A 25,257-nucleotide genomic window follows, 5' to 3' on the forward strand; every position below is an offset into this window, starting at 1 on the left:
GTTATAAATGGGAGTTTGTTATTTTAAAAACTTATTTTTTAATAATAGAAATTGCATTTGACAACTTGTGATTTCTTGTTCAATTCTCATGATTCACAGAATATAAATTTATTATTTTATAAGCAAAAGTTATAATTGGGGTCTCATTTTTTAATAATATAAATTACACTTGACTTGACAAGTTGTAATTTCTTATTTAACATTTGCAATTTATAGAATAAAAATTGTGATTGAGACTTGTTATTTTCAGTAAGGGTAAAGATGATCTTTTTACTAAAAAGTTATTGACAAATAGATTTATAGAAAATTATAATTATGATATTTTAAAGGACCAAATTGTTATTTATATAATTTAGAGAAATTTTATTTTTATTTTTTTATTTTTTATATGATATAATAAAAAATGTACAAAATAATGTGGGCAAGGTACATGTGGTGATGTGGGTATTAAAAAAATTGTTAATATGAAATTTATAATTAAAAATGAGTAAGATATTTATAGAATACAAACCTCCCTTCTTTTTTTTTTTCAATTAGTTAAGGGATGATTTTGTTAAGAAATAAAAAAAAATTGTGGGACTTGGCAAAACAGTGAATTTGTGATCTACCATTAAAAAATATGAGTGTGGGAGAAAATTATTTAATGGATGATTATGGTTTGAAAACTTATGAAAAAAATTGAAGTAGTTATGTGCTTCAAGTTTAAGCAAAAAAATTATGAGTTTCAAGTTAATTATATAATATTAATGAATTTCTCTTCCACTTAATACCTAATCTTTTCTTAATAATCATTGTACTACCTGTAATGCTCATACATATGATTGATAAATGGTATCATAACATGAATTATACTATTCACTTGATTTACAACCATTATAATTATGATTTATAAATAGTATTATGATATAAATTGTAGTATGATTCATTATAGTATATGGTTAAGGTAATATATAGGGCAACACATTTTGTAAAAAAACAAGTTACATTATATTTCAAATTGTAGGAGGTGAAAAATTTTAAAAAGAGTGATATTTTTTTAATATAAATAATAGTAACACATTGTAAAATAAAAGTTATTCTTTACAGGTATCATTTTATTAAAATTTTAGTCTTATACTTGCCAAGCATGAGAATACATTAGGAAACCAAAAAAAGGTCGTTCCTTAAATTTTAATTTATACATGATAATACATTATAAAATAAAATAAGTTATTATTCATATTTTTAATATTCATTTTGTTAAAAAATAAAAAACATTTTTTAAGAAGTTATATGTTAAGGGAGTGTTTGGATGGAAGGGAGGGGAGGGCCCCTCCTCTCCTTTGGTTAGGAGGAGGGGAGGGGAAATTTTTAAAATTTCCCCTCCCCTCTCCTTGAACCAAACAAGCCCTAAAAAATGTAAGGTATTTTTAGTTTTTGGAGGTGTAATCATTGTTTTTTTTCAAAAATACCTCTATTAATGGATGATTTTTATTTATTATAGAGTGTTTAACATGGGTAAATATGAAAAGATATGGTTAGTTTGAAATTAGGTAACTACTTTTATTAGAGGTGGGATTCGATTAAAAATACCTTATATTTTTTAATGGAAAAAGTATGTATGAACATAATAAATTTTAAAATAAAATATTCTTTAGACTTTAATTTGCACAAATTAATAAATTATAGAGTAAAATACACTGGCATCCCTTGTGTTTTGTTAAAATTATAAAGACTTCTTTTTTATTCTTAAAACTTATACTTAAATCTTATTTTTAATGCGGTTAGGAATATTATTAATTTACCTCTATAATCTATTTGTATATTCTATTGCTTTCTAATTTAAGAAACTTCAAACAATTTTTAGCCAATTTTTTTGTAATAATTAAGCATGATAATAATTTAAAAATATTTTATTAAAATTTTAAAAATTTAAATAAATATAAATATAAATTATATTGACTAATTTATCTTTTATTTCATTAATTTTTTTTACACATACGTGTTTAAAATATTATTTTAATAAACTTACTTCTTTCATTAAAAATGTAAAGCAATTTTAGTGCTTGATGCGTAATCATTACTTTTTTTTAAAGTGTCTCTGATAAATAAATCACTTTATATTTATTTTGGAGTAAAATAGTTAATTAAGTAGTAAATATGAAAATATAATATTAGTTTAAGGATAAGTAACTACTTTATTGGTGTGAGATTTGGTTAAATTTAATTGTCAATTAATAATTGAATGAATGAAAATAAAAACTTAAAAGTAAAAGACATATTTATATTTTATAAGTTTTAACTATTAATTTTAAAAGGGGTTTGTATATCTTTTAAAAATAAAAAATCGTTATAATTAAGATAAAATTGAAGGGAAAGCAATGTAATTTATTTTAAGGATGCTAAAATAATTTTTAATATTAACATTTATTTTTATTTTTAAAAACTAAAATATTTCTGTGCTAGTTATTCATATATTCTCAAACAGACCGAAGAGCCCATCCTGGGTGACGATTTTGCAACGAACCTAAACCCAAAACCCTGCGCCTGGGAAGCGTCAGGCGCAGTGATTTTTATTATTAAACAACCAATGATTCCCACCTGAATCTCCAGATCTGTCTACTCTCTCACAGTTGATATCATCGGCAACCTCCGATTCCCGATCCCGAAATGTCGATTAGAGATGCTTTTCTATTCATACTGATTGTAACATCTTCGATCTCAGTTGCTTGGGCTGATTCAATTCATGGCTGTGGTGGCTTCGTCCAAGTAAAGTAGTCCTGATCTTTTAGTCTTTACGCGAAATTAGTAGAAAGATTTGCAGGCTTTGCGGTGGCCGATTTTAGCTGCTATTACTATACCTTGCATGTGAGATTTTATTTTTTCCGGCGTTGAACAGTTCTTTTTGGATGCTAAATGATGTTTTTCAGTAGAAAACATCTATACAAGGATGATGTTGATATATATATGTATATATACGTATATTGCTTTCATGTGTTTGGTTGTTGCAAGTCAATAAACCCTGGGAAATGACTTTCCTTTCTGTCCGGCTTTATTAGTGGTTTATTGGTAGTTCCTAGCTTGGCTGTTTACTGCAAGTTTCTGCTTCCTCTTTTTTTTTTTTTTTAAATATCTGGTCAGATGCTTATATATATATATATATTATATATATATATACATTCACGAGTTTATTCATTTGATTTTGAATTTCCATCCCGCAGGCGAGCTCATCTCTAATTAAGTCAAGGAAGCCGACTGATGCTAAATTGGATTATTCTCATATCACGGTATGTTCACGAATTTAGACTATTTGGGTAACTGGCATCTCCCCAAAGCTCTTGGAACTTTGCCACTCGCTTATTTATGTTGTCACAAAGTGTACGTATGGAATGATATCTAAACAGACAAAATGAAGATGATATGTACTTGCAAACTTTATTGCACAATGCTTATAAAAAAGTTATCGGCTTAAAACCGTCAACATTCTGAAGGTGTTAAGGAAAACCAAGGCATGATTAAAAGATCCACCTCATGTCTTTTTTTAACGTTCTTCTGATCTGTTATTTGGAGGAACAAGCGCTGATGCATTACGCAAGTTGCATGTACAAGGGAATTCCTGTTTTACTCACCTGACCTCGTGTTAAAAAAATTACTTGTAGGTTGAGCTTCTCACAGTTGATGGACTAGTAAAGGACAGAACGCAATGTGCTCCAAATGGATACTATTTTATTCCAGTATATGACAGGGTAAGACTTGTATGACTTACCGTCCGAAAGCACATTCTGTTGTTGTGAGTTTAAAATATAATAAAGGTCATTCTGTTCCTTAAGATGATCTGCGTTCTGTATAATGATCTGATGATGTCCTGTTAATAGTTTCCTCCTCTCCTTTTGCTTTTTTTTTTTTTTGTGTGGGTTACTGAGATATTTTATTGCCTGAGTATGTTTTCAACAAGTGTATTGTCTTGGGATAGGTCGGCTTTGTCATTTGCTGTTACGTGAGTAAAAGTGTCCGTCACATTAAGTGTATAATGTAGATAACCAGTTTATGGGAAAAACAACGGTGAACACTTTTTATGCGCATAATTGCTTAAAGTCAGATGTCTTCAAATCAATACCTCTTAAACTAAATCATTTGTCGCACCAACAGCTTAAAGAATTCAGTTGGGAGCTTCAAGAGCAGTCCTCCCTCTTTTAACCTTAACCTTTTCTTTAATCCATCATTTACAAAGTCTTTGATATTTTTTCTTTTTGTTGTCTTTTTCTAGGGCTTAAGTTAGGTTGAAATTCTTACGAGTGTTTTTGAGATATTTTTGGTTTCATGATGTGGTGCAAGGTTAAAATTAAAATTACACGTGAGTGCACTCTTCAATTCTTCTCACTGCAACTGTTTTTATTTTTTTGTAGGGTTCTTTTGTAATTAAAATTAATGGACCTGAGGGATGGTCATGGGATCCAGAAAAGGTTAGTTTTTATGTTGTTATTGATTTATGTTTTAATGGCATGGTCATGATCCGCATATCTGAAAAGGAGTTCCTATGAAATCTGACATGTTTTGTTCTTTTTTCCTTTTTGCTACAGGTTCCTGCTGTGGTTGATGATGATGGATGCAATGGTAATGAAGATATAAATTTTCGTTTCACAGGGTGGGATATTTATTTGACTTTATATTTCTTTGCTTCCTTCTGAATCATTTGTTTCCACTTTCTCTGCTTTTCGATGTTACCTGCTGATGTTTGCATTATGTAGTTTCACTATATCTGGTAGAGTTGTGGGGGCTGTCGGTGGGAAAAGCTGTTCAGTTAAAAACGGTGGCCCTTCAAATGTGGAGGTTGAATTGTTATCTCCTGCTGGTGATCTTGTCTCTTCTGTCTTAACTTCATCATCAGGGGGTTACTTGTTCACAAATATTTTTCCAGGTGGGAAAGCTTTAATTTATTTCTACAGAGAACTTGTGTTTGTACAATTGCATTCCATCATTGCTCGTGGCAACTTCTTTTCTTGCTCTATTCAGGGAATCACCAACTATAAGTAGTTATCTTAGATTAATGAATATGGGTTTTTTGTATTTGATTGATTGTTATTGAGTCTATGCTTCGCAAGATTGTTACTTGAAGCAGTAGATCTTGTTGAAGTTAACTATATAATATAATGAAATAGTTTGCAGACGATTGGAAGAAAGGATTCAACAATATAAAATATGATATAGTTGTTTTTGAAAGGGTTAATTGGTTACATTCTATGAGAGCAATTAATGAGTTACTAAATTAACTCTCTTTTAAGGATTTATGTTCATATCCAAGAAATTGGGACGTGTTAGGTTGAGCTTTGTGTTTAGGGTATCTGACCAAGGAGTCCAATGTATTTCCTTTTCCTATTCCCCCCCCGTCAATTCTCAAGTAATGCTGTCTCATCATGCAGTCCAGCGTTGAGATGAGCATGGAACCTAAAGCCAACCTTTGCCAGCCAATCATCCACCCAAAAGTTAATGGACAATCAAACCAAAAGATAGCTAGCAAAATCTATGAAAACATCTCAAATATGACAGTTAAAATGCAAGAAATTTTAAATGAAAAGGATCAAATCAAGAAAAAAAATCTACAATGTTTATATGAATGAAAATTGATCCCCACTTCAAACCACTTTCTTGAGGAAAATGAGATGATCATTTTATTTGGGGTGTGCGTGGGTTGCTCCTAGTTGGGGATTGTCCTAGTTTGAGGATTCTATGCCAAAGTTAGTTAATTATTAGCTGAACACTAGGCCTTGCGCTTGCCTTTCTTCTTTTGCCAAAAAAATCATCACCATCACCATCACTGTGATCATAATTATTATTCACAGCTCCCCCTTTCTCAAAATTGCTCAAACCAGCCCCCACCTTACTGCAAAGAGGTGGTGGATGATGATGAGGAAGGGGCTTTATTGGAAACTTGATGTGTACTCTTTTTTGAGCTATGTTATCCACTATTATACAAAAAAATTGCTCAAACAAGTGGATTTTTATTTTAACAGTCATGCTCTTTTTGTTCAGGGAGATATGAACTGCGTGCATCACATCCTGAGTTGAAAGTTGATATTAAAGGTTCAACACAGGTTTGGAGCCTTATTATTTATCTGTATTAAGTTGTTTTAATACTATATGTAACCTTTTCTTTAGTCTAGAGCTCCTTTAAGTTTATGTTTGGAAATTCATTGAAATAGGCATTACAACTTTACTGATGTTATTTGGTCAAAATCATGATTTATCCAAAACCAACGGGTTCCCAAACATACTCTCATACTATATTTAATGTTAACAGTCTTTTATATTCTTCATGTTTTTTTTTCATGTGCTCCTTGCAGGTGGAACTGGGCTTTGGAAATGGGGTAGTTGATGATGTTTTCTTTGTCCCTGGGTATAGCATCAATGGGCATGTTGTTGCTCAGGTAATATTTGTTAAAAGGGACAATATACTCTCTGGATTATTTTATTCAACAATTCATTGAAAATATCCATTTATATCTGTGAATTATAAAATCCAGAATAAGTTCTCGTTTGCTGTGTCCTGGGTTGAGGTTAGAGGAATTTGTTTAGCGATGTTATTCTAGATTTCAGCCTAGTTGAACTTTCAAAATAAGTATTGTATAAACTGAACTCCCAGATTAAATATCTTTTCCTTTTATTTTATGTTTTGCTTCGGCTCTTGCACTTCCAGGGAAATCCAATATTAGGAGTCCACATTTACTTATATTCAAATGACGTCTCTGAGGTAGAATGTGTGCACGGTCCTGGCAGTGGCCTTGGGAAAGGTGTTGCTCTATGCCATGCTGTATCAGATGCTGATGGAAAGTTCACATTCAATTCAATACCCTGTGGTAATTCCCATTTCTCCCTAATTCCAACAGGTTGTTTTGAATTTCTTTCTTTCTTTCTTTTTTGCAATAAAACTCCGCCTATGTTTATAGCCGGTCCCAAGCCCGGGTAAAGGAGGAGGGTTGTGTTAGGCCATCAACAGCCAATGTAAAAATTTGTTGAATCTATCATGAACATGGACAATAGACGTTATAATGTTAATGCTAGGTCGTTGCCCGTAAGTAACGCGCTGCATGGCTCGAGTACAGTGATAAGTGAGTTAGAGCCGCTGCATCGGCGCCCGGATGTAGTGTTAAATGAGCAAGGGCTACCGCGTCATTCTGGACGCACGCGGCTAAAGAAGTTAGTCCATAAGAGCAAAATTAGATTTGGTACTTGGAATGTTGGGACATTAAATTGTAAATCTGTAGAGGTTGTAGGGGTTATGATTCAAAGGAAAATCAATATCCTTTGCTTGCAAGAAACAAAATGGCGTGGAGAAGAAGCTAAGGATATTCAAGGTTTCAAACTTTGGTATACAGGAAAAGTAAGTGCACGCAATGGAGTAGGCATCATTATAGATAAGGAGTGGAAGAAGAACGTTGTAGAAGTTAGCAGAATTGGAGACAGAATTATTTCTTTAAAAATGATAATTGGACGTGAGACTGTTAATATTGTTAGCGCTTATGCGCCGCAAGTCGGGACAGAAGCCAGTCTTAAGGAATTATTTTGGGAGGATCTGGAGGGGTTGATTCGACACATACCACAGAGTGAAAAGATTTTTATTGGAGGAGACTTTAATGGGCATGTCGGGAGGGAAGCTGGTCAGTATGCGAGGGTGCATGGTGGTTTTGGTTTTGGAGAGCTAAACAATGAAGGGCAAACTCTTCTTGATTTCTCATTGGCGTATGATTTTAAGATTGCCAATACTTGTTTCAAGAAGAGAGATGAGCATCTCATCACCTACAAAAGTGGAGCCTCAAGGTCGCAGATTGATTTTCTTTTGGTTAGGAACACAGATAGAAAACTTTGTAAAAATTGTAAGGTGATCCCTGGAGATGCTGTAACGACACAACATAGGGTCCTAGTCCTTGATGTGTGTATTATGAGTAAAATCCAAAAACGTCGACAAGTAGTAACACCAAGGATTAGGTGGTGGCAATTAAAAGGTGAGAAGCAAGATATTTTCAAGCGAAATCTTTTGGATAAAGGAATTTGGGATTCTCAGGGAAGTGCTAACATCATATGGGAGGATATGGCTAAAAAGATACGGGAGGTTGCAAAAGTAGTTTTGGGAGAATCGAAAGGTCCTGGTCCGAGAGATAAGGAGTCTTGGTGGTGGAATAATAGTGTACAGGACAAAATCAAGTATAAGAAGAACTGTTTTAAAGCCATACATTTGTGTAACAATGAGGAAAATTGGGAGAGGTACCGTATGGCTAAGAAGGAAACTAAGAGAGCTGTGGGTGAAGCTCGTTCTAAAGCTTTTGAAGAATTTTATAAGAACCTTGAGACGAAGGAAGGAGAGCAAAATATTTATAAGATTGCCAAGAGTAGGGAAAGAAAATCAAGAGATCTAGAACAGGTAAGGTGTATTAAGGATGAAGAGGGAAGAATTTTAGTTACAGATGATGAAATTAAAAATAGATGGGAGACTTATTTTTCTAAACTTTTCAATGATGGAGAGGATTCATCTAGTAACTTGGAGGATTTAGTAATTGGTGAAGGAGAACAAAATTTGTCATTCTATCGAAACATACGTGATAAGGAGGTAAAGGAAGCTCTTAAGAAAATGGCAAATGGTAGAGCTAACGGACCTGATTGTATATCTATCGAAGCGTGGAAATGTTTAGGTGAAGAAGGGGTGAGATGGTTAACTAAGTTATTTAATGTGATTTTACGGTCCAAGAAAATGCCTGATGAGTGGAGGAGAAGTACATTAATTCCTATTTATAAAAATAAAGGAGATATTCAGAATTGTACTAACTATAGAGGGATTAAACTCATGAGCCACACAATGAAATTGTGGGAGAAAGTAATTGAGCATAGGTTGAGATTGGAGACAAGTATTTCTGAGAATCAATTTGGTTTTATGCCAGGTAGATCAACTACAGAGGCGATTTATCTACTAAGGGGATTAATGGAAAAGTATCGTTGTAAAGATAAAGATCTACACATGGTTTTTATTGATTTGGAAAAAGCTTATGACCGTATACCAAGAGAAGTGCTTTGGAAAGCGTTGGAAAAAAAGGGAGTACGGATTGCTTATATTAAAGCCATACAAGATATGTATGAGGGGGTAAAAACTAGTATAAGAACGCCTAGTGGTCAAACAAAGGATTTTCCTATAAAGATTGGGCTACATCAGGGATCATCTCTGAGTCCTTATTTGTTCAACTTGATTTTAAATGTTTTGACGGAACATATTCAAGAGGAAATCCCGAAATGTATGCTCTTCGCGGATGATATAGTTCTTATAGCAGAGACAAGAGAAGAGGTTAATTGCAAACTTGAGTTATGGAGGAGGACATTGGAGTCGAAAGGTTTTCGTCTGAGTAGAAGTAAGACGGAATATTTATATTGTAAATTTGATAAAGGACTATTCGAAAATAATTTGGAAGTAAAATTGGGAGATCAAATTATACCTCAAGTGGAAAAGTTTAGATATTTGGGAGCCATTATCCAAAATGATGGCGAAATCAGTGGAGATATTTCACATAGAATTCAAGCTGGGTGGTTTAATTGGAGAAAAGCTAAAGGAGTTATTTGTGACCGTAAGGTGCCTAATAAACTTAAAGGAAAGTTTTATCGTACTGCTATCAGACCGGCAATGTTATATAGTAGTGAATGCTGGGCTCTAACGGGACAGCAAGAGCATAAAGTTGGAGTAGCAGAGATGAGAATGTTACGATGGATGTGCGGACATACACGTAAAGATAAAATTCGAAATGAGCACATACGTGAAAAAGTGAGGGTGGCACCTATTGAGGAAAAAATGGTAGAAAATCGGTTGAGATGGTTTGGGCATGTACAAAGAAGACCAAGGGAGGCACCAGTGAGAAGAGTGGAACATATAACTTTGAGTCCGATTAAGAGAGGTAGAGGAAGGCCTAAGAGAACACTCTTGGAAGTTGTTGAACGTGATCTCTTAATTAATAATATTTCTAAAAGCTTAATAAATGATAGAGCACAATGGCGTCTTGCAATCCATGTAGCCGACCCCACCTAGTGGGATAAAGGCTTGTTGTTGTTGTTGTTGTTGTTGTTGTTTTTCTTTTTTGCAATAAAAAGACAAGCATGAGCTTGAGAAAGTTAAAATAACGTTACAAAAAACTAGAACCAACGCCTAAAATAGCGACTAAACATGAGGTAAAGATTGCTTGTCTTCCCAAAACAGTTGTGCATACCCCGCTGGTACATCTTCCAGTAATTCCACTCTGAAATCACTGGCATGGGCTTCATTTGGCATAAAATCTGCATATTGAATGGCTGACCTGGCCGAAACAATAATCTTGACACCCCAGTGGTCACGAATAATCTCTGGAATCACTAAAATCTCCTCTCTTAATGGATGATCAGAAGAGACATCCCTTAAAAGAAGATTGACTGAGTCTAGCGAATCCGTATAGAGTTGAATCTTGGTGAATCCAAGATTTCTACTTAATTCCAGCCCAGTTTTAGCGGCTAATATTTTTGCTGCAGTGGGGCCTAGGCAACCTAAATTTTTCTTAAAACCCATAATCCAGGCTCCTTCCTTGTTTCTAATTACTCCACTACACGCGGCATGATTTTGGTTTCAAATTGACCCTTCCACATCTACTCTCATTGTATCAGATAGTGGAGGTGTCCAGGTATAGGTTTGGTTGTCAACAGTGTCAAAAATTTGATGCTTTCACATAATAGTCGTTACATCTTCGAAGAGGAGATTGTGGCAGCTATGAATGATTCCCTTGGCTGATTTCCATTGCTCCCCAAAAAGTTGTTGACGTCTTTGTGTCCAGATCATCCAGCAAGCACAATAAAAAACTCTTGTCTAGTGCCGGTTTCTCACTTATTGTCTCCTGAGCTTGTTTCTTGCATTCCACTGAAGCCATTCCTGCAAACTAAGAGAGAAAAAGCAATTAAAAGTGTTAGGAGTAATGAAGGATTGCCACACTTTTTCTCTTTCAATTCCGAAGTATATGAATGATAGTCTCCTCACTATTACACTCAAAAGGACAAGAACTAATGCTTGATAATCCTCTCTTGACTTTGAGTGAGTTAGTAACAATTCTCTCTTAGCTCTGGGTGAGTTAATAACAATCTTCTCATAGGAAACTTGCCACATGAACATCTTCACCTTTTTTTGGTATTTGCCATTTCCAGAGATGTTTCCAAAAGGAGTTATCTCTTGTTACCACAGTTTGAGAGATGAAATTATAAGTGGACTTGATTGAAAAGCATCCATTCGAAGACAGTCTCCAACACCATTCATCCTCCCTATTATTAATTCGAGGTTTGCTCTTATTTAGTTGTTCAACCACCCAGGGAGGAAAGACCATCTATCAACATCTCATGTGGTAGTACGAAATTGTGCACAGATGCATTAGGCTCAATGAGATGGCTATTATGTTTGGCAAGAGAGTGTAGTGGTTAATTTAAATAGCTCCATTTGGCCCACCAAAAATTAGTATTCCTGCCACTATTTACTTTCTTACCTAAGCATGTCTCAAAAGGATCCCAGACTTGATAGATAGATCTTTAGACAAGAGATGGATTTTTTCTTTTCACCACCATAGGTAGTAGTTGGTCCCCACACCCATACTTGGCTTTAGGAATTTTTACTTAAAGTTTTTCCTTATTAGTAACTAAGCCCCAACATAACTTCATAACAAGTGCCTTATTTTGATAGGTGAGGTTTTTGATGCCTAGCCTACCTGATGTTTTATTGCATGAGATGGTATCCCACACTATCAAGTGCATTTTGTAAACCTCCTCATCCTGACTCCAAAAAAAGTGCCTGCTATTTGCTCCAATTCCTTAATAACCCCCTTGGAGAGAAGTGCTGATTGCATTTGGTAGGTGGGTAAAGAAGATAAAATAGCTTTGACGAGCATAGTCCTACCGGCTTTGTTTAGAAATTTACCTTTGCAGGAAGATAGCCTCTTCTTAACCCTTTAGACAATTAGGCTAAAGGTTGCCTTAGTGACTCTAGTATGGACGAGAGGAATCTCGAGATATTTTCCAAGATCAGCAATTATACCAATGCCTAGACTTTGACTCAATTCTAGTTGTTTATTGAAGTGTACATTCTTGGAGAAGAAAGCGTTAGATTAGGCAAGATTAACTTTGAGGAGGTACATAAAAGGTGTATAATTTGTCTCATTTCTTCAATTTGATCACTTGAAGCTTTATCGAAGAGGATCAAATCATTAGCAAAAAATAAGTGGGAGACATATGGTCCCGCCGTTTTAAATTTAAGTGGTTTCCACTTGCCTTATTCACACTCACTTTGGATAAGTTGGTTTACTCTTTCCGTGCACAAGACAGAGAGATACGGACTTAGAGATCACCTTGGTGAACTCTTCTCATGGGGAAAAAAAGTTGGGCTATATTCCCTATTCCAAAGTACACGCATTGAAGCCATACTAGTATAGGCCATAACAACCTGAATGAATTGACTAGTAAACCCTAGGTCAACAAGAGTTTGTTCAAGAAAGCCTTAATTTAACTGGTCATATGCTTTTTCCATATCAACCTTTACCACTACAAAGCTTTTCTAGCTCGACTTAGTCTGCATTGAGTGGATAACATCTTGAGCAACAATGATGTCATAGATACTATAGCCTGGGATGAAATTCCATTGTTGTGGTCCAACCAGTTTGTTCATGAAAGACTAAAGATGACTTGCTAGCAATTTAGTGATAATCTTGAAGCTCACGTTACAAAGAGATATAGGGCACATATCTTGCGTGTATCTTTGAGCGAAGTTAGGTTCTAATTTTTGGGATAAGCACAATATGTGTTTGGTTAACCTCCTTAATACTCATTGGGTTTAGGAAGGCGTCATTGACTAAGGAGCATATATGACTACCTATGAGTTCCCATTGCCATTGAAAGGAATGCACCTGCAAACCATCTAAACCTAGGGCTTTAAAAGCACCCATTGAGAAAGAAAAGTTTTTGATCTCAATATCATCTACTTCCCTCTCTATCCAGTAGATTTCTAATTCAGATAAGATTGGGAAAGCTGTAGGCCAAGCTTGATTTTGATCAATGTCTTGGTCTTTGGTATAGAGGTTTTTAAAGAAATCACTAGCCATACTTTCCAACACTGCAAAGTCACTAATCCAAGTCCCATCATCATTTTGGAGTGATGTCACACGTTGGTGTCTCTTTTTGATTTTATCTGAAGCGTGGAAAAATTGTATGTTCTTATCCTCCCACTTTAACCATTTGCACTTTGATTTTTGGAGCCAAATCAATTCCTCCTGCACAACAAGCTTATGATATTCATCCTATAGTTGTTTCTCCAATCTGCCAAGCCCATTAGTTGGATTATTAGCCTTATGCTTCTCAATACCTTCTAATGGCCTAATGATTCCACATTTTTGCCAAGCAATGTTCCCCATTGACTTCTCATTCCACTCTAGAGCATTGGATTGAAACACAGGAACTCCCTCTAGCTAGTTTCTCTTGTGCCATGCCTACTTAACTGTATCCTTAAACCCATTTCCTAGCACCCAAGTAGCTTGATAAGAGAAATGTTTTTGCCTAAGGGGACGGGCAAATGGTAAGTCATGATCACAATTCACAACAATCACTTTATGGTCAAAGGTATAAGAAAGATCATGAATCGTTGAAGTAAATGGGAAGGAATCAAGCTAGTAATTGTTGCAGAAAACCCAGTCAATGTTTTCCCTAACCCTTTTTTTTATTCCAAGCGACTAGTTGGGTCCCCCATCTCTAACGAACCAGTATCATAGAGGCAAGCAGAGAAGTGTTACATAGACAGAAGTGAAGGTTTCGTTCCTCCATCCTTGTCAATGGGGTAGAGAAATGAATCAAAATCATCTAACACTAACAAAGCATCATTAGTCTTATTATTAATTAGTGTTAGATTTCCACAAAATGTTTTGTTTTTGGTAGGTAGTTTCTTCATACATAAAGGTAGAAAAGAAGAATTCATTTGCATGTTGATCCAGAAATTTGCAATGTGAAAGTTGAGTGGTTGAGGAAATATAATCCACTAGGAAATCAGACTCATCCTGTGAACGCCAAAATACCCCCAGTGAACCATGTGGCTTCAACACAAATCCAGTTGCCAAAGCCTAACTTAAGCAAAACTTTATTAGCTTTAATCCCACTTATGCGAGTTTCATAAAGGCACAATATATCAATTTGGTTCTTTCTAACAATATCTTTCATGAAAAATGGGGAATGCCTGGCCACTGGCTCCCTTACAATTCCAAGATCCTATAATCATGACTATAAAATTGCATCGACAGAGAGGGAGAGACTCACCTTGATGCTGTATCTTCTACAACCAGAGTAAGGGTCATCTTCATATCATTTGGCAGCGAGTTTGGAATGACATTCATTACACCTTCATCCTCCTTGGCTAAGTTTGATAAGAGTTAGGTGGTTCATCGTCATCAATCATTGTGTTTTCCATGGTGTTTGAGTTAGTGACTTGGTTTGCAATGCTAGTATCCCCATTCACAAGTGGTTGATCAATAGGTTGTATACCAATCTGCATTGGTTGCCCAGACTTCTTTGCATTAGGCTTATTTAAGCCTACTTGGTCAATATGCCCACTAATAACAATGTTTAGTCTTTGATGTCCCCTTTTATTACGTGCTTTGTTTTGTTGGCCTAATTTGTTGAGCCCATTATGGACTCCTTTTAGCCCATCCACACTTTGGGCATTTTGCATTGAATTTATTTCAGGCTTAATGTTCTCCTTCCTTGTGGCCTTATACATCATCTTTTTGACTTTGCACGCGCATCATGTCTCGAGAATCCCCCTGTGTCAGCTTTGAGAGTCAAAACTTTCCTATCTTGATATACCACCAAGTCACATTTGTCATTCTCCAGGTTAGCAGCAACTCCCATTTTGCAAGCATTGGTTTCCTCACTTGACCCATCTTCTTCTATGCTAGCAAGTACCTCAAACCTTGAGCCAAAAGGATGCGGTGTCTCTTTTCTGAATCCCTTTCCACCTTTTTGCATGATTCGTTGCTTTACCTTCTACTCACCCTACCTTGAGACCCGTGCTTATATTGGTTGAGGTGGTAGCATCCTTCCTCCAAATGGTTCTTTCTTTGTCGACGTTGACTTTTCTAGTGCTTGAGTCTGTCTAGGGATCTACTCTTTACCCGTGCACCCACTCACAAATTCAGAGCTAGAATTTTCTTCCACGGACATTGTTCTCGGCGATGACCGTACCAACCACATTCAAAGCAAACAATGTTCAAACTCTCATGTTGCATGTCAAACAACTTCCTTGTTGTGGTGATTCTTGGCACAAGTTTTTTCTGCAAGTCAAGCTCTACACACATTGGAGCAAATCTCCCATGCTCAACATTAGCTTCTCTAGTTGTGAAGTCTGCTATAGTATGTAAATCCACCTTGAGTGTCTTCCCAATTCTGTCACCCAGTTTGGAAATGAAGTGGTTGTTGTAACAATACATTAGTTAAGAGGATTGCAGAATGGGTCAAAATATGGGGACTACTTTTGCACTAGGATATAGTGTTGCTTCACCATCCATGAGTCTTCATATAACACCTTGTAATTTGCTCGCTAGTTTTCCTTGTTTGTGAATTTTATCGTGAAATAATTTTTTGAAAGATCAACTAGATCAAAATTTTGTAAACCTCCAACAAGTATTCCAGGTATGGCTTTAGTTTGTATGCATTGAGTCTCATGCCTAGAATGGTAATAACCAAGGAGTAGTTCCATGGCAAACACTTTTCATTAAATTCCTCTTGTGATATAGGAACCTCTGGATAAACATTCCATAACTCCTCGATCTCTTCTGACAGTTCATGTAGCTTCCATTCAATTTCCCTGTCGTCCATGATCTCATCCTCATCTCCAAGAATGACGTAAGCACTGTTTGCTACTCCATTGAGGGCTATTAAGGACTCTTTGTAAGATGGAGGTTTCCCTGTGCTTTTACTTCTAAAACTTTGTGTGAAAGTCTTATGGCTGGAGGTGTCTCCATTTCAGCAGTTTCAACATTCTTTTCATCCATACAATCGTCCATAATTGCCAGGGGTCCTTAACCTTCTTTTTCCTATCATCATTTTTGGTGTCCAATGGCCTATTCAGAGGTGACTTTCATTGTTCGGTGTCGTCCATGGTGTTGACAAGATGAAAGCCCAAATCCCAAAAGAGAGAAAATTCTAACCTAACTCAGAACTTCGATTCTCGAGAAGTATCTCACTCAAGTTGTTTTGAAGTTCTAGTGCCCATATATAATGTATTTCAACAAAAAGCAATTTCTTTCCCAGAGCTTTTATACCTTATGTTAGGAGTTTATTTCATCAATTTTTGAGCAAGCACCTTGTCCAATTTATACATTTGGAAAGAGATAGCATAGTTTGTCATATTCTTGCAATTTCTTTCTTTTTTCCATGGGTATTGTACTTAGTTTCTTTTGTCAACTTATTTCTTGCATTTATGCTTACTTAGTTACTTTACAGTTCACTATTACTATCCATTTTTCATTTATAAATATGTGTGTGTATCGAGTATTTGTTTGCACCTTGAATGAACAAGAGCTTCTTTTCACTGCTTGGTTTTACAGGAAGCTATGAACTTGTGCCTTACTACAAGGGTGAAAATACAGTTTTTGATGTTTCACCTTCCAATGTCTCTGTTAATGTTAAGCATCAACATGTAACTGTTCCTCAAAAGTTTCAGGTATATTATAGGGGTAAACTGTGGCATAGATCAATGATATTTGTTGTTTGGGGTTTTCAGCATATTTATAAATCTCATCCATATCATTACTTGCGGTAAAATTTCCATATCAATACTTGCAGCAAATTTGTGGTTGACACCAGCTGGTGAAGGCAAGAAAAATATGTTTGGCTGTTTGCTAGATCATGCTGCTCACTTCTTAAGAATGCCTTTGTAAAAGACACAAAATCTTCAAAGCCATGCCATCTATGTAGAAATCTATGCCCATCCAGTTTTAATTTATTTATTTCTGTGAGATTCATTTCCTGTATTCACTGTGAAATGCCTTTTGATTATACTTCTTATAAGTATTGGCATCAAATAATTCTATAGGTTAGGATGATTTACTGTTACAACCAGATGCTATAAATGTTGATAGATGAAGAGATATATGCTCTTCATTGCATATATTTATGGTTATTATAAATAGCAGCGAGAATTGGTTTTCTCTGTCATCTGCCTACAGAAGGACACGGGGGAGTTGATTGCCTCAAAAGAATGAAATTAATATTGGAATTTTCTTATAATGAAAAGTTAAGAAAGAAAACTATTTCTGTATGTGTAAAATATTTCACCAAGTTTAAAGGAATTACAACAAGCATTTTCTCAGTTTTATGTCGGATTTTGTGATTATAATTATGTTATTCTACTATGGTATCTTTTATTTCAGGTCACTGGATTCTCTGTAGGAGGCCGTGTAGTTGATGGAAATGAGATGGGAGTGGAGGGTGTTAAAATTATTGTGGATGGTCGTGAAAGGTTTATTACTGATAAACATGGATATTATAAGCTTGACCAGGTATTAGGCTGGTTAGATTTGCTTTGCATGATGCATTGATGGGAGAGCCTCCCTTTTTTATAATAAGGATATAAATTTCTGGAGTACATTTAATTTATTTTATTCTACTTTAAACCAAAATAATATCTGAGTAATGTCTCTCTTTCTCTATCTCCCTCACCTGGTAATTTGGATTTTATCTTCCTTTTTATCAAATTTTTTAAATCTTCCATTTTATCAAATTTCTTTAGGCCTGCATGTAAGGAATTTCTTTTATCTTACATTTTGCTAAGGCTATTTTAACTCTTTGTAGCTTATATATTTTCTTCTAACCCTTGTGTTGGTTTTTATAGGTTACATCCAAGCACTATACCATAGAGGCCAAAAAGAAGCACTACAAGTTCAATAAGTTGGAGAATTATATGGTAAAATATATTTATAAGTCAAACATATGTTTATCTTGAAATGTGTTGTTAGTAAGTGATTACTAATTATATGGTTGAAAAGAATAGAATTTCGAATTGATTTAAAAATGAACCTTGCTGCTGCCATGTCTTTCTTTTGAAACATCGTTTATTTGCTCAGGTGTTGCCAAATATGGCTTCAATTGAGGAAATCAATGCCATCTCATATGATCTATGTGGTGTGGTTAAAATGGTTAGTGGCGGCCTTAAAGCAAAGGTATGCATCTACCTTCTTGTAATTTATCAAATATTTTTGGCATATTAACTGAAGCTAATCTTTTATTTTTTAGGTGGCTCTGACTCATGGACCCGAGAATGTGAAGCCACAAAAAAAACAGACAGATGCAAATGGAAAGTTCTGCTTTGAAGTACGCTTGTTACTTTTATCTTTTTTCGTTTTGCCTATGTCTTCTGGTTTGGCTTAAACTGAGAGAAGTAATATGTCAAGCACAAAATAATGTGATCTACAAGCTACAGCTTTAACTTTGTTTGCTAGTTTAGAAACCACTCTATTTTTTTTTTAAAAGCATTTATCAGAAATTCTTATATTCTATTTTCTCTAGTTTCAAACCTTTTGATAGGATTTTCTTAAATTAATAACTAGGCAAATTGTGATCACTATTTGACCTAGGTTCTGGCTCAGGACATTATTAAGGGGAAAATATTTCTGATTTTTTTTCCCTTTGTTTTGGGATTATCTTAAAGTATCTGCTAAATTTTGTATTTTTTCCTTCTCTACAAGTGATGTCTAACTTTTCATTTTTTCTTTTTTAATTAATAATTAATAATGTTTAGGTTTTGCCTGGTGAATATCGCTTGTCAGCTATTGCTGCTTCTCCTGAGAGTGTTCCTGGACTCATGTTTTTACCATCTTACATTGATGTTGTTGTCAAAAGTCCATTGTTGAATGTTGAGTTTTCACAGGTAATATCTCCATCTCTACATTTTGGTGTCTTTTATTTTCCTCTATATAATCTTTTCCACCAGATGCTTGCTGAAGCGAAGTCCTTGGAATCATAAAACCTGCAAATTATAGTTTCTTGGTAATTACTCAGCACAATAAAGATCATTCTTATGGTTACATGTCTTGTTCAGCAGTATGAATATACAGATTTCAAGATGGTAGCTTTAATTTTGGTTAGAGCAGAATTGCTAACTTAAGTTTCAGGTCTTTGATTATTTATTTATATGTTTTTCCAAAAATAATTAAAATTTTACCTGAAACTTTTAAATTTCTTTTGCTTCCTTTTTGATTTTCATTGGGGGTCTTTTTTGCCCGCATCCCAGCATAGGGTCCCGTAGCATTTAGGCCTTTACAATCTATTTATAATGGAAAATGTTCGCTTCTGATATCTTCATGTGCCACATGATTGTAGGCTCTTGTCAACATTCATGGTGCTGTAGTCTGCAGAGAGAAATGTGGTCCATCTGTATCCGTTTCTATTGTGAGATATTTCAATAAACATGATGAAGAGAGAAAGACAATTAACTTAACCGATGAGAGTAGTGAATTTCACTTTTCAGACATTATCCCTGGAAAGTACAGGCTCGAGGTTTGTCCTGCACACATTCCCATTTTATAGTTATTTGAGACTTGCCTTGTTGTGAAATATATTTCCTCAACATTCTCGTTATTCTTTGATTTTTTTTCCCTTGTTTACTCCTTTTTGTTCAGTTTTGCTCGTTAACCATAATGCATTGATTTAGGTAAAACATAAGTCGTCAAAATTAGCAACCGTGGAAGATAATTGGTGCTGGGAGCAGAGCTTCATTGATGTAGATGTTGGAGCTGAGGACTTAAAAGGAGTTTTTTTTGTCCAAAAAGGTTACTGGGTCAATATTATTTCGACCCATGATGTTGATAGTTACATGATTCAACCTAATGGCTCAAATGTGAATTTGAAGATTCAGGTAATTTAACCTGCCAAATGCCAATTATAGCCACTGAAACTTTGTTTGGGAAGTCTAGCTGCTACTCAAAATTCATCATGTTTTTTTTTTGGTGTGAACTGCAGAAAGGTTCCCAGCAAGTATGTGTAGAATATGCTGGAGTGCATGAATTGCATTTTAAAAACTCGTGTATCTTCTTTGGGAGCTCAGCTGTGAAAATTGATACGTCTAATTTATTGGTATGCAGGATTTAAAAAAACATAACTCATGTATTTTTTCTTTTTTTGGTTCATTTTTGACTGTCTAATCTTGTGTTTAATAACTTTTTGGTAGCCCATCTTTCTGAAAGGAGAAAAGTATCTTCTTAAAGGACAAATAAATGTGGAGTCCAGCTTACTAAATGAATTGCCTGAGAATATGATTGTGCATATTCAAAATGGTGGAGCTGGTGTTATTGATGCTGCCGAGGCCATACTTTCATCCGATGGGAAAGATCAAACAAGTACTGCTATCTATGAGTATTCTATATGGGCTGATCCTGGAGAAAAGCTTACGTTTATTCCTCACGACCCAAGGTGCACTATTCTGGCTAGTTTGTTTTAACTATATCAGTTGGATAACATCTTTTTATCAAAAGATTTTATGTTATGAGTTTACTAAGGAGGTATGGACTCCAACTCCAGGCATAGTGAAAAAAAAAAAAAAGTAAACATAAGCATGCTTTAAGAATTGAACTTTTGAATAAATTTTGTAGCAGTCAAACGTACGTTGTTTTGTAGTATATTAAGCTGCAAAAGATTTTATGTTGTTATGAGCTTACTAAGGAGTCATGGACTCCCTTTCCAGGCAAAGTAGTGATAAAAATAAACACAAGTATGTTTTAAGAATTGAACTTTTGAATAAATTTAATAATAATCAATTGTATATTGTTTTGTTGTATATTATGCTGCATACAATCATTAATAATGATTACTGGAATTTAACATAGAATTAGTTCAAGAAGCTCTGCGGTTTGGTTTGTACAATACTGTTGACTTGTTCTTTTGATTTATCACAGGAATGGTGGGGAGCAGAAGATATTATTTTATCCTAGAGAACATCATGTAAGTAGTAATAAGTTAACTTGCCCACTGATGTCTTTCTTTGAATGTTACTGAAGCTTCATCTCAAAAATTCACTCAATAGGTCTCAGTGATAGATGGCAGTTGTCAAGCCCCCGTTCCTAGATTTTTGGGTCGCCTGGGTTTGTATATTGAAGGATCAGTTTCACCTCCTCTTTCTGGTGTTCATATTAGAATTCTTGCGGCTGGTGATAGCCATGTCACGGGTCTTAAAAGTGGTGAATCCGTGCTTCAAACTACCACTCTGTCTGATGGTACCTATGTAGCAGGTCCTCTATATGATGACGTTACTTACAATGTTGAGGCTTCAAAGGTAGTCATTTTCTCAGTTCAATGTCATACGGGATAAAATAAATGCACTATTTAATAGATAAATAGTGCGCGTCTCTGTATTGGTGCTTTTAAGTTCCAGTTGCAGTCTTTCCTGTATTAAAATAAATTCAACATGTAGACAATGAAATCTCGGAGAACCAAATTCTCAAAATTTGCTATTAATGTTGTTTTTTCTTTTGCCTGTATTAAGATTTCATGTCATGATCAGTAAATATGAAAACAGAATGTAGAAACCCTTTTTCTGTGGTACTTTCCTGTGACTTCAGTTCTTTCTTTCCTTAGATTGATTCATTGTCTTTCACTTGCAGCCTGGTTATTATTTAAAACAAGTTGGGCATCATTCTTTCAGCTGTCAGAAGCTTAGTCAAATTTCAGTACGCTTACATCACAAAGATGATGCCAAAGAACCCATTCCTTCTGTTCTTTTATCCTTGAGTGGTGATAATGGTTACAGAAACAACTCAGTATCCGGGGCCGGTGGAACTTTCCTGTTTGATAATTTGTTTCCTGGGATGTTCTATCTGCGCCCTGTTTTAAAGGTAGCTTACTAGACAGAAATTTTAATATATTGCTAGCTACTTATATATAGTCTTATTTTTCCTAATTATCTGGTCAGGAAAGGAGAAATGAAAAAAGTTCCCTTGTAGCTTTATTGTTTAGTTTGCTTATCCAGAACCTTCCATAATCCATCTTTCCATGTCTTAATAGTCATCTCATTATGAGTGTATCAAGATCTTGATAATTTCTGCTTGCTTGGGACATAAAAATGAAGTGAAGAAAGTTTTAGTGTATAGACATTGTAAAGAATCTGTGCGTGTTCTTTTTTTTTTTTTTTGGGCAGAAGCTCTTTTTTAACTGCCTTACCTGATATAAATTATTTTATATCCTAGGAGTTTGCTTTCTCACCTCCAGCACAGTCAATAGAGCTTGGAGCTGGAGAATCTAGAGAAGTCATTTTTCAAGCCACTCGTGTAGCTTACAGGTTTTATTTTCTTATTTAACCCACTTCGTCTCTTCTTTCATTTATGTAGAGGCAATAATTGGTAATTATATACAAGTTGATTGTACATCTAACATATATATATCAGTGCTGGGTTTCCAGAATTTTATGGTTTAATTTGCTTAGGCTGGCGTTATTGCTTGTTTTTAGAATTTTCAGTTTAGATTTCTCTTTTTCCCATATTGCAAGTAATAGGGAAGTTTGCTAATATCTTTGTGGGCTTTGTATATCCTGGATAGTTTCTCTATTCATATAGCATCTGCACAATTATTACCTGCCTACAGTCTGCAAGGAGTATATGAGTAATTTTAATCATATGGTTAATGATACAGGGCATATTAACTGCTCCTCCTTTCTTTTTCTTCTAAGAACAGAGGAAGGAATGTCAGATTAATTTGAACTCTTAGAGGAATTTGTTTGTTTGATCAATCAGGTGTAGGGGGAAATAGTTTTTCAGTCTTGTTTGGTGAACTAGTTATTGCGTGGAGAGTGCATTTGACCTGGTGGTCACCAATATAGGCTTTTTGCTTCAGTTTGAATGAGAAATTGAATAAACCCTGGCTCACTAGCTGCACGTGAAGAAGCGGCTTGCAATTTTGTCAAATTTTTATTTTAACAGATAAGCAAATCTCGTTTTTGAGCAAGTGAATCAAATTCTTATTTTTGTTGTAAGCTCAATTGAGCCTGTAGTTGGCCCAATAAATTAACCTTGAATAATTTGTTACCTAAATATACATGGTTGGAAAGTCTTGCATGGGTAGGAGACACAAACTATAAATTTTTTAATTCATTATTCATTAGTAGTCCTAAAAGCAGAATCTTCAATGGCAAGTCCCGCCCTCTTCGTTTGAGATGGCCATGCCAAAGACTAGGAGCTGCACACTGTTGCCTGGTTTTGCAACATAGCCATGTGAAACATCTATATGTAATCAGGTTATCAGCATATGCTTTCTCTTTACCCGCCATCATAAAGGGTTTTCATCTAATGCAATGTTTTCCTTTATCCAAGAAAGTGAGAATCTGCATTATATGCCATCTATTCTAGCCCTTTTTCCCAACTCCTTCCGGTTACTAGTGCATTGTATCTAACTATTAACTAATATGGATTTAAGCAAAGTCAGATTTCAAATGGGGAAAAGCTCACTCAATGTGGTTTTTTGAGGCCACAATGGTTGAACTCCTTTGTGTAGGGAGTTGAGTACCTTACTACTCAATCCAACTGTCCTTAGTGATTTGCATGCATTTTCTAACTCAAGGATATATTAATCCTTAAGATGCTTAGGAAAATCAACTTTGCAGTGCTACCGGTAGAGTTACTCTGTTATCTGGCCAACCAAAAGGAGGGGTTCCTGTTGAAGCACGGTCGGTTTCAAAAGGTTATTTTGAAGAAACAGTGGCAGATCCCTCTGGAAATTATCGTCTGAGAGGGCTGTTGCCTGATACTACCTATGTGATTAAAGTGGCTAAAAGAGATGGTGTGGGTAGTTCAAGCATTGAGCGTGCTTCTCCTGATTCCATTTCTGTCAAGGTTAGTTCTTGCAAGTTATCTTTTTCAGCTTTCCTATTGATGTGCTGAGTTCCGGCTCGGGTTTACCTTTTAAGCTTGTTCTGTATGTACCCAGGTTGGAACTAAGGATGTGAAGGGTTTGGATTTTATAGTTTTTGAGGAGCCAGAAATGACGATTATGAGTTGTCATGTTGAAGGAAGCAGTACGGTGGAACAAAGAAAACACCTAATAGTAGAAATCAAGTCAGTCAGTGACGCAGGTAAGACAGAGTCCGTGTTCCCTCTGCCAATTTCCAACTTCTTCCAGGTGAAGGACTTGCCTAAGGGCAGATACGTACTGCAGCTTCGCTCTGGTCTTCCTTCAAGCTCCCATAAATTTGAATCGGATATCATTGAGGTTGACTTGGAAAAAAATGCCCAAATCCATGTGGGTCCACTGGGATACAGATTTGAAGAAGATCAGCTGAAGCAGGTTTCTTTTTTCTTCTCCGTCTGTATTTTAGCCTTCATCCAGAAAAATTTGCAATAATTAGTTCTTCCATTCTTCTCATTCTATTCCTGCTGTATCGTGTAATGTTCTTAATTGTTGATTGATTTGTCGTGCCCTTCAGGAATTGACACCTGCACCAGTATTCCCTCTTGTGGTCGGAGTACTTGTTATTATACTATTTCTTAGTATGCCGAGGTGAGTGATTCAATTATTTATTATTCTTACCCGAGGCGCCAACTTGAAGTCTTTCTCATGGATAATTTTTTAACATTTTCACCCTCCCTCCGTCTCCATTTGAAGACTGAAGGATTTGTATCAAGCTACATTAGACATGCCCATGGCCACAGGAGGACTTGCTGCAACTTCAAAGAGGGAAGTGCGGAAGCCAATGGCACGAAAGAAGACCTACTAAATTCCTTTTCCATCTCATGAAGGATTCTCATTTTGTTTGTTTAATTTTCAAAATAAGAAAAATCAATGAAAAACATACAGTTAGGATTGGAAACGAGAAGACGGGGAGGAGGCAGGTAGGCGACCGGCGCGTATGGCAATCAACGCTCGTGGTCACATGTTGAAGTCATCCTATATTCCTATGTAGTTTGACGTTGGCCCAAAAAAAAAAAAAAAAGATCTTGCGTAGTTTGACAGGATTTACTTTCGCTTGAGAGGATTAAGCAACAACCCCCCCCCCAACCAAAAAAGAAAAAAAACCCATCCTTTTTGAGATCGAGTAATTTCCTTTTATTCTAAAGGATCAAATTTTAACTGATTGTACAAATTAAGTAGTTCTCAATTCTTTCGTGACCGTTTCCATTATCTCATCCTAAATATCTTGCTCTTATTGTCGTTCAATTGATTGTTATCTGCTTATTAAAATAGAACCTTTCTGCGAAAGAGTAGGTATCAATTAAATGTAAC

General features: G+C 35.4%; 1 protein-coding gene across 2 annotated transcripts; it reads left to right on the plus strand.

Annotated features, from left to right (window-relative positions):
- Positions 1-2,477: 2,477 nt before the first annotated feature.
- LOC129304687 (uncharacterized) lies at positions 2,478-25,180 on the plus strand. Of its 2 annotated transcripts, XM_054944436.1 has the most exons (27): positions 2,478-2,748; positions 3,201-3,266; positions 3,639-3,725; positions 4,386-4,442; positions 4,560-4,624; positions 4,728-4,897; positions 6,010-6,071; positions 6,321-6,404; positions 6,674-6,833; positions 16,602-16,717; positions 17,427-17,555; positions 17,888-17,959; positions 18,120-18,215; positions 18,289-18,366; positions 18,794-18,922; positions 19,375-19,551; positions 19,706-19,909; positions 20,014-20,127; positions 20,222-20,463; positions 20,946-20,991; positions 21,074-21,322; positions 21,651-21,881; positions 22,233-22,324; positions 23,642-23,870; positions 23,965-24,321; positions 24,461-24,534; positions 24,640-25,180. In XM_054944436.1, exons 1-27 carry the CDS (start codon positions 2,650-2,652, stop codon positions 24,749-24,751), a joined length of 3,597 nt encoding a protein of 1,198 aa, XP_054800411.1. In that variant the 5' UTR covers positions 2,478-2,649; the 3' UTR covers positions 24,752-25,180. The 2 variants fall into 2 exon arrangements, 1 of the variants encoding a protein (XP_054800411.1); XR_008591748.1 differs by lacking the exons at positions 24,461-24,534; positions 24,640-25,180 and having other exon boundaries at positions 23,625-23,870; positions 23,965-24,103.
- Positions 25,181-25,257: the final 77 nt, after the last annotated feature.

Source organism: Prosopis cineraria, unplaced genomic scaffold (genome assembly GCF_029017545.1).
Source record: "Prosopis cineraria cultivar Desert tree isolate PC_DT_omini unplaced genomic scaffold, ASM2901754v1 PC3, whole genome shotgun sequence".
Taxonomy (NCBI): Eukaryota; Viridiplantae; Streptophyta; class Magnoliopsida; order Fabales; family Fabaceae; genus Prosopis; species Prosopis cineraria.